At 35.1% G+C, this 10,609-nt stretch overlaps 1 protein-coding gene across 2 annotated transcripts; it reads right to left on the reverse strand.

The window, feature by feature from the left end:
• Positions 1–867: 867 nt before the first annotated feature.
• On the reverse strand, positions 868–3,793 carry LOC110101957 (probable endo-1,3(4)-beta-glucanase ARB_01444). 2 transcript variants are annotated; one of them, XM_028693355.1, is made up of 2 exons: positions 3,517–3,793; positions 868–3,324 (listed from the first exon to the last, which is right to left on the reverse strand). In XM_028693355.1, exons 1-2 carry the CDS (start codon positions 3,589–3,591, stop codon positions 1,102–1,104), a joined length of 2,298 nt encoding a protein of 765 aa, XP_028549188.1. In that variant the 5' UTR covers positions 3,592–3,793; the 3' UTR covers positions 868–1,101. The 2 variants fall into 2 exon arrangements, with proteins under 2 accessions (XP_028549188.1, XP_020685728.1); XM_020830069.2 differs by having other exon boundaries at positions 3,512–3,793.
• Between the last annotated feature and the right edge of the window lie 6,816 nt (positions 3,794–10,609).

The raw sequence follows: 10,609 nt of genomic DNA on the forward strand, positions 1-10,609 counted from the left end.
TAAAATTCAAATTAATAAACGATATTGGGTACATAAATTTTCACTCAGAATAACTTTACAATCTAAAAAATGTATTTTCTCAAAATAAAATAATTAATCTAGTTTTACTATATCCATTCTTATAATTGATGAGATCTTCATATTTTTTCTTAAATAAAATATTAGCAATTATCAAATTATAAGCTAAAGAAAAATCTAATATGATCTTAGGAAACTATCTAATTGGATAATGAACAAACAAAAATCATAAAACAAACAGCTAAGCTTTGAACCAAATATAAGATACAGTTAAAAAGCTAAATGAGTAGAAATAAATTAAATCCATTTCAATTATAATTACAAAGTAGGCAAAGCACCACTAATGAGAAACAACATGACATACAATCAGATGTAATTGATAAAGGTAATCAACTTAATTACAAGCATATTTCATTTAGTTAACAACAACAACATCATCAAACTTTTATCTCACTACATGGAATCGGTTATATGAATTCTTTTTTTTTTTTCCAATATGTCCTATTAAAAGTCAAATTCTCATTTAAACCTGTCATTTTTAATATTTTATAACCAAGTCTTTTTAAGTCTACCTCTAGATCAAATGTAATACATCTACTCTCCTAACCGGGTCATCAAAAAGTTGACGTTATATTTGACCAAACTATCAAAGATAACTCACCCTAAATCTTATCTGCTACTGAAGTTACTCCATCTTAACACTGCCATTATCAGGTCTCAAGTTCTGAATGAGAAAAGTTGAGAGTTGTGTTAGATAGTTGACAGCTAGCATAAAATTTGTCAAATAATTATTACGTGAATTCTTTTCATTCGGTTAACATCATCATAAAATATAAGAAATCCAAACAATAAGAAAACACTTCCAGTTTTTCTGTCACAACTAAAAGAGATTAACTGAGCATTAATACAATTCATAGCACAAGCCACAGATTAACATAAAAGCAATAAGAAAACAAGCAAATATAATCTACATGAAATATTTATTTCAGTTTCTTTCTTGCAGTTCCAAACCTTTTTCTCATAAGCAATCATCACTCACGAGAATGTATCATTTAACCACAATAAGAGCAAAAGCCTAATCAATCAGTGACAGTAATGGCCAAACCAACCACCTCTCAGTCCTCCCTCATCCTCTTCTGCTCTGCTATAAACCCACCACAGCAAATTTGACAGTGAGTTCCCATCATCAAACCCATTCAAACTCCTAATCTTCAACAAAGCATCCTCCTTATCATAAACTCCCTCCATTGCATACACAAATCCTTTCCAACCATCAGTAACTCCCTCCCTTGTCAATGCAGGCAATGTCCAGTTCACCAGATCCTTTACAAACCCAACATCCCTAAAGAGATCTTCCGTTATCGGCAACAATGGCAGAACTTGAATCCCCAACCTACACTCTTTCCATTCAGCCGGAGCAAACCAGAGCCCACTGTCTCTTTTATTTGCCCACAGAACCCCCACCACTCTATTCTCCCTACTAAAATCCTCCTCATATATACCCTCTCCCTCTCTCACTTGCCACCATGTCTCTGCTGCGGCAATCTCAAAGGCGGCAATCGTAGACCCGATCGCCACCAGATGGGTATCGCCATAGCTCAGCCCCATGAGCGCCGCAGAGTAATAAGCATTCACTGCCTCGCTCGTGCTCTCCTGATTGCGTCCATCGGCAAACTCTGTAAGCCCCCCAGCCCAAGAATGCAGCTTCCAGAGATCAAAACATCGTAATCTCGCATAATTTGATCCAGACAAGTTCATGAAATCTGCCATTATTGAGTATGCCTGAGATTTAAACTTCCTCCCCCATGATGGATCAAACTTGACAAGCACAGCAATTGCATAAAGGAAGTAGCCAAGGTGGTAATGGTGGTCATTGAAGATACCAAAGCCAAAATCGGCACCAGAATCTGTGGACCCCTGCTTGGTTAGAAGACCACCCCATTTGGGATCATAGAGAAATCCATTTCCATTAAAGCTTCCATCAAGCCATGGGGTTATAGATCTTCTAAGGAGGTTCAGAACCGTGGGAATTACATCTGGGAAGCCAACTTCCTCTGCAATAAGAGCCAATCTTGCCGCCCTGGCAATCGCCTTACCATAAAAATAAGATGAAGTAGTTTGAATCGGCGAAGTATCCAAAGCATTCACGTCTTTAGTTAAAGCAGTAACGATCTCTTGTAAACCATCTTCGCTGACCCCTCTTGTCGAATTCCATGTGGTCGACACCGGATCCGTTTTCAACAACCAAGAATCGCCGACAATACCCACCAAATCACCGTCGATACTCCGATATTTGAACTCCGCCATCACGTCGGCGGCGGAGGATCCGCTGCTGTCGAGGAGTCGGAGATGAAGAGGATGAGCGAGCAAAAGAAGATCACCCCACCCCTTCTTCTCCCACCTGTACTCAAGGTACCCCGGCCTACTGAAAACAGCCTTACCCGTGACAGGGTAACACGATGAGTACTGATCAAGAATTGTCTCATAGCTTTGATCGGGGAGGAAGGCGAGCCTTACAACGCCGGAAAAGCCGGCGGCGGTGAGCTGTGTAGTGCCTGATTGCTGGAATTTGATCGGGGAGGAGGAGTAGCAGAGAAAAGTCTGTCCGCTGTTGAGTTGAAAGGTGTGTTTAGTGAAGGAGGAGTTGGGAACGACGGAGAGGAAGGCATGGATGGAGGAGATAGAGAGATCAGTGGCGGCAGCAAGGGTGGAGAAAGTTATGAAAGGGCTTCCGCGGACAAGGAAGAAGCGCAGAGAAGGAGGGAGGTCTAGGGTTACACTGAGGTCGTCGAAGGAGGAGATGATGTGGTTAGACTGGGAAGAAGGAGAGGAGACGGTAAGGTCAGCGACAAAGGTTTGGTAGATGAACGAGGAAGTGGCAAAGCGTGATGGAAAGGAGATGGAGAGGGAGGAGGAGGAGGATTTTATGAGATAAGGATGAATATATTCAGGCTGGTCGCCATTTTTTAATACAAAATTTTGGAAGAACGAGTTGGTGGGGAGAGGGGAAGAGAGGAGGTGAGGGGAGAAGAAGGTGGATGGGTCAGGAAGGATTGGTGAGTTAGTTTGGGGAAAAAGATAGGGTCTGCGATGGGACGATGGCATCTTAGCGAAAGATGAAGAAGGTTGATGCGGAAGAACAGGAAGAGGAAGAGGAACAGGAAGCGGAGCAGGAGAAGGTAGAGGAGGCCTCTTCTTCTTCTTGATGGCTTTATTTATAATTTTGGTGACAGATCTTTGAAGCCTCTTCATCTTCTTCAACATTTCCTCCCTTGATTTATTGAAGGGGGAGCTGAAATTTGACACCTGGATAGCGTTTGTTGGTTTAGGTTTTTTGGATTATTTGGAGTTGACTTGAAAGAAAACTCGGGGGAAATTTCCTCAGCATCTCCATTAAATTAGGTGTAAAAATGAGCTACCAATCTGAACTTCTGTTCTTCTTATAGCTTCGTGGCTAAGTCTTTGATTCAATCACAGAGATGGAAGAAATTACCTTACCGCGTCGAAGTAGGTTCTTTCAAGTTGATGAAGTTCGTCTTCTTTGCCTTTGGGATTAAGTCTCTGAATGGGCATTATTGGTGAGATTTCTTCTCGATGAAGAAGGTTGGGGGAATTAGGGTTTTGAAGAGGAATGTGAATGTAGAGGATGAGAAGATGATTGGTTCCAATTTGAAGGTGAGTGGTTTGTTCATGGAGGAAAGAGTAGATGCTTCTTCCATTAGGTTTTATTGGCTTTGCTTAGTTTTGAAGTGATGCAATGAAATGGCAATGGAATTAGAAGACTTGCCTTGCCTATGTATTCTTCTCTAGAACATTAGTATGGAATGGAATATAATCCAAGAATACTATTTGGATTAGAATATTTTGATTCAATTTTAAATTTATGTTAGGAATAATATGATATAAAATTTATTTAATTAATTATATATTATATTTATTTTAAATTAAATTGAGAGTCTTTTTGAGACAGTTTTTTCTTATTGTTTTATTTTTCAGACGATAATAATAATTTCATTTAACTGCTATTATTTATTATTATTTTGTTATTTTTCAAAATTTTTATAGTAAAAATATGTTTTCTACACAACAATTTCACAACAAATTTTATAAAACATTGCTATTGTCCTAAACAGACCTTTAATATTATACAAATCATCTTAATTATTGTAATCTTATACTAAATTTCTATTAGCTTCAAGCTAACTTTATAAGACAAGTAGATATCAAAATGTAAAATAAAATCAAACATTTTGCTTCTCTTGATTTAATTGTTTGTTGTAGGAAAACAATTATGTTAAGAATATTCTGATGTGTTGCATTGAGATTAGTACTGTTACGTCCTAAAATTTTTGCGGCGATAGAAATATATAAACTTTAATGTCTTAGCTTTGTACGAAAGATCTAACATACAATCAGATAAAAGAGAGGGTATAACGTTCATAAGAGACGCCAAAAATTTTACATGGAAATCCCTGAAAGGGGAAAAAATCATGGGATCTGGCCTAGTTTGAATGAATCCACTAGTGTTTGCAGTCAATTACAAATGAGACCCTTCCTTAAGGGGAAGACATTTGTTTGATGTAGCAAATATACATCATATAGAGTGCATTACATGGTAGGAAGGAGAAGAATCAATATTGACATGTTTGTTTGGCCGGCAAGATCATAGTTGGCTTGCAACGGAGGTCGGAAGAACCATAGTCGGCGAGCAACGGAGGTCAGAAAGACCGTAGTTTACGGGCGACAGTAGTAAAAAAGATCGTTGTTTGACGAAAGAGGTCAAAATGATCATAGTCGGGTGACGGCGGTCGGAAAGACCGTTGCTAGACGATGGAGATCAGGAAGACCATAATCGACGATCAACGAAGGCCAGATAAACCGTTATCAAGAGATAAAGGTCAGAAAGATTATAGTATGGAGAAGGAGGTCAGAAGGACCATAGTTGTCAGATGATGGTGGTCAGAAAGATCGTAGTATGAGGACGGAGGTCGGAAGATCCATAGTTTGTGGGCGATTGTGGTCAGAAAGATCATAGTATGTGAACAAAGGTCGGAAGAACCGTTGTCAGCAGGCGATAGTGGTCACAAAGATCGTTATAAGGCGACGTAGGTCGAAAAGACTGTAGTCGACGGGCAACAGATGTTGGAAGGACCTTAGTAGACACACATGTGATAGTGGTCAGAAAGGCTGTTGTTTGGGGATGGAGGTCGAAATTATCATAATTAGCGGGCGACAGTGGTTAGAAAGATCATTATCAGATGACAAAGAACAGAAGGATTGTAGTTGGTGGTCAGTGGTCGCGTGTAAATTCGATGTTAGTTGGTGGCCCGATGTAAGTCTGATAACAGTTGGTGGCTGGGCAGAAGTCATAAACAGTCGATAGCAGGGCTATGGTTCAGCATCAGTTTGTGGTCTACCGGAAGTCTGGTGTCAGTCAGTGGCCAGGCGAAAGCACGACATCAATTGGTGGCCGGGTAGAAGTCAGGCCATAATTCGGCAATGGTCGGTGGCCGATTAGAAGTCCAACGACGATCGGTTGTTCGACAATGGTAGAGGAGTAGTGGCAAGAGATTTTTAGTTTCTCTCTCTTCCTTCATTTCTTCCCCCCTCTTTCCACGAGGAATGAAAGATCTATTTATAATTTTATGAGAGTGATATGACTAGTAAATAGGAGGGAGATCAAGGGTATGTTGGAGTGGTTTGAATGAACGACCGATAATGATCCCCTTAATCGTGGATCGTTTACTAGCTAGGCATTTGGATGCCTTAGTGATATCAGAATTTGGCAATCTTGGGATAATTGGATTTGTTTCGTCGAGTCGCTCGATTTGACTATAAACATGTCACATTTGGCCATCCAACTTATGGTTTGAACTTTCCAAAGGAGCTTCGGGTCTTCGATTTGGATCCATTTGGGCTCGAATTATCGTTGGGTTCGTCTTTTCGAGATGTTCAGTTTGGTTCTTAGTTTGTTGAAATCATAGTTTATATGGTCCCAAATTTAATTTCGGAAGTTTCTAACTTGATTTTGCCTTGGGATTCATATCCGATCAAGATTTTTTTTAATGATATATCAAGTACAATATTTGGATATCAAATGCTATTAATCATATAAAAAAAATGTAGCACACATCTTATTGTAAATAAAAAAATTGAAAGATCATCTTAAAATAAAACATGTTTAGAATATTTTTATATAATATATTCTACTAATTTGCAAAAGTGTGAAGATCGCAAACGGCTTACCGTCAATAAGCCTCATGGTCTTCGTGCGAGAAAAAGCTGAACAAACGTGGGCTTTATGATCTATGAAATTAAATTAATTTTGTTTTGTAGATATTATAAGGAGCTCTATATGTTTGCTTTTATTGCTAAAGCATAGATGCACAAATATTATAAATTTTCTCTTATTATTCTTATGGTGATAAGAAATTCATAGAATTTTTTAGAAGGCATTTTTCTATTTTTATATTTACAAAACTATCACCCTGTTATTATTTCTCCAAATAATTAGTTTTAGATGGTAGATATGCAAATTGTTTAGTTTTAAGTGTTATAGATTTAAATTCCTCTTTTAACTTAAAAAAACTTAAAAAAAAAAAAATTCACTTTCGAAATAAGTAGCTCTTTGAGACAAATTAAAGGACTTCAAAAACATTTGAGTTCAAGTATGAAAGCCACCAATCTTATTGAACAATAACATAATAAATTAAGCTTCGTTTGAGACGATTTTCTTACTGTTTTATGAAGCAACTTTTTAGTATGTAGATATGCAAATTGTTTAGTTTTAAGTGTTATAGATTTAAATTCCTCTTTTAACTTAAAAAAACTTAAAAAAAAAAAAAATTCACTTTCGAAATAAGTAGCTCTTTGAGACAAATTAAAGGACTTCAAAAACATTTGAGTTCAAGTATGAAAGCCACCAATCTTATTGAACAATAACATAATAAATTAAGCTTCGTTTGAGACGATTTTCTTACTGTTTTATGAAGCAACTTTTTAGTACAAATTTTTTAATTTTTGAACTAAAAAATTACTTTAAGAAGCAGTAAGAAAGCCACCCCAAACAAAACCTTAATCTAAATTAAACCAAACAATTAACAGCCCCTCCTTCCTTTTTGTGCCACCAAATTTGTCAATTACTTTTCTTACTTTCCAAAATTCTTGAGGCCTCTGCATATCTCCATTTTGTGAACCAATTATGATAAATAATTGTTCTAAAAAAAGATGAATTTTCAATATAAAATGGTTGCTTAGTTATGCCATTTTAATGGTCACAAATTTAAACTATATTCCTTGTTGAAATTGTTCTCATTAATCAACCTACTGAAGTTTCACAAATTTAAACTATAGATCAAACCACACTCAAAATCTAAAAAAAAAAACCAAATCTACATATTTGGGATATAATGAGCTCTATGATCGTACGATAATTTTGAAGTCCAAACTGTCCAGTCGTCACCTAAAGTTTTTTTTTTTTTTTGACAGCTAGGGGATTCGAGCCCGAGTGAGATGGGAGGAATTTCTTCCATCGACCACTCGGCCACAGACCCGATCTACACCTAAAGTTCATTTCCACCACTTGTTTGTCCCAAATTAAAACTTTATTCATTGCCAAAAGAAGTACTATGGCGACTATCCCCACTCACCTCCATGACCTTATTATACATCTTATACATCACCTTTAAGTTATGACATCTTCGCCATGAAGAGTATTGTCCCGACTATCTTCCATGGCATCTCCAATCTTCTTATGCCATTTTTCTCATGACCTTCAAGACATGTCTTCTCGTCACTCATCAAGGACCCTAATGTATCAAGATGCCCATGCTAGTTTATTATTTCCATTCCCAACTTTAGTTTAGGACATCCACATCATTAAGTTCCTACATAATCATTCCACATCATATGGCTTATCCAAAGCTTTAAATTCAAGACTCACACATACACCAATTTAAGAAATGCCCATCACCCCCACTTAAAGGTGTCACAAGAGCTTCTTGTCACCATTGTCTTAGCTCCACTAGGCATAATCATCGGTAAGCTACAAGCTAATGCACTTGAAATAACTATAAATACCTCAACAATGAAAATGATTAAGTATAATAAAATTGGATTGCTTGCCTATCCATCTACTTAAGTTAGTACTTTTAATCGCCTACTAGATTCTATATAGGAAACAATCTATCTTGTTGCAACTTTTGCAACCTTGTTTAAGGATTCAATTTTTCACTTCACCTCACACCTTCAAAATAATTTTTTTTGCATCCTTTACTTGCCCTTTTTAAAATTTAATTTTTCTTCACCCTTCTCCTCTAAGGGTTGTTTCTTTAGGTTTTGGGCAAACAGACCTTAAGTGTCATGATTTTCTGCACTCAAAACAAATAACGTTAATTGGGATTTTATGAAATTTTCTTTGTTTACATTTACCTTTCTCAAAATGATGCCTTTGTTTCTGCTTTAAAAGCTTTTGAGTTTTCTCATCATAAAGGCTACTTCATCATCATCATTTCATCCAGAATTGTTGCATCTCAGTCACTGACCTTTAGTGCCAGGATTTTCTCTTCTCATTTGTCACCATCATCTTATAATCTTTGACTCACATTTTGCTCGTAGGCAATAAGTGAAGACTTTTCCCTTGATCCTTCTCTCAAGATCATTGAAAACACGGAGGAACTTAGGTAGAAACTTGCTTGGAGCAACTGCATGAAATCCCCTTACACTACTCTCTCTCTCACATAAACCTTCTCCCCTTTTTCCTCTCAAAACTCCATGATCTCTCAAGAAGAAAAATCTCTCATAAAGATTTCCCATAGAATTCTCTCAACAACCTAAGACTCTTCCAAAGTCATATGAGAAAGTTTAAATACTTCAAAAAATCCTAAATTTTTAAGTCATCCAAAACTGTTTTTATAGTACAATTGTATATCATGCAATATGATTATTTCAAAAATCTCTATCCGTCTTGTACAATGAACATGCTCCAATATGATCAATTTAGGAAACCTAAATAAATTGTACAATACAATTATTATATAGTGCTTCAATTCATCCAGGATGATCTCTGGTATGGTTGAAAATCATCTTTATCGATCATCTAGTATGATTCATAACATACTACATGATTAATTCAATAAATAAAGGTTCATCCAGGTTGATTCCTGGGATGATAAAAATTCATATTGTACAGTACGTTATGGATGATATAGTATTTTAAATTCATGTTTTTACTGCCCCTTGTATATGTGCATGGTCGCTATGCTAGCATCACAATTATATGATTTTTTACTCAAGAAATAAAGATAAACAAAGAAAAAATATAAACTCTTACAAATATCACCCTATTCGACCCAATCTTGAGTCGATCCTTTATTGTATAATGTATATAAAATTTTAATATACACATAAACAAATATATAAATGATATTAGGAAAAATAAAGTAACAAGCAATAATAATTGTAATTATCAAAATCATAAGATCGAGTTCTCGAATTGTAACATCAAAATCTCAAAAGGCTAAAAGCATCAGAAAATAAACATTAATAGGACTATAATAAAATCTTAGAAAACTAAAGCTACAAAAGGGATAAATTCCTTTAATCTAGTTGTTCTAACTAGGGGAAATATATTAAAACATATCTCGAAGATGCATAAAGGTCTTAGTTTTTTTTTTGGAGAAAATTCACAAACAAAAAATATTTTTTACAAGAATATGGAGCATTTTTTTGTGTTACTAGTTTTCTTGCACGTGCATTAAATGCACGTGATTAAAAATTTAAAAAAAAAATTTCATGTAATGAAAATTTAATAACATTATCATTTTTAAAAAATAAATTAAATTTATTTTCATAGGTAATTATAATTACTACTTACTTTAATCAAGAATTAGATATTTTTGTTAAAATTATAGTAGAGAAAAAATATAATTTTGTTTTACAATTCAATATTGAAAAATACATTGTTTATCTTTATAGAACTAATTATACAATAAAATCAATCATTTAATATTTAGAAGGGAAGTTCAAATTTTTATTATAAATATGATATTATAACATTGTATTGATATATTAAATTAAAATGATAAAAGAGATGAGATTTCATCTTAATGTGATTCAAAAAGCACAATTTCACAAAATTAAATGTATTTGAAGAAATCGTTTATTTTTAAGAATCATGTGGGTGTTATGATGAGCACACGTGAGTTATAATTGATAGTTAATAAAAGTATGAATTGAAAACATATAATCACAACCTGAACTTTATTAATATAACAGTACACAACCCATACAGACAAGAATTGTATTAAATTTTTATTCGATAGGAGCCATGAGTTGATAAAAGGATGAGCTGGGAATATATCAACACAACCAAAACTTCATTAATATAGTAATAAATAACTCAAACAAACAAGAGTTGAATTCAATTTCTTAAATTTTAATTTGATTCATAGACTTTACATTTGATGCTTCTCAAACTTCTAACCTTCTTAGATAAACACATAAACATCATAGTGAAGATATTACAATATGCTCGATGATAGAAATCCATAGCCAATATCGAAGCTCTATTATTTCCAATTCAAGGAACATC

The sequence above is a fragment of the Dendrobium catenatum genome, unplaced genomic scaffold (genome assembly GCF_001605985.2).
Source record: "Dendrobium catenatum unplaced genomic scaffold, ASM160598v2 fragScaff_scaffold_264, whole genome shotgun sequence".
NCBI lineage: Eukaryota > Viridiplantae > Streptophyta > Magnoliopsida > Asparagales > Orchidaceae > Dendrobium > Dendrobium catenatum.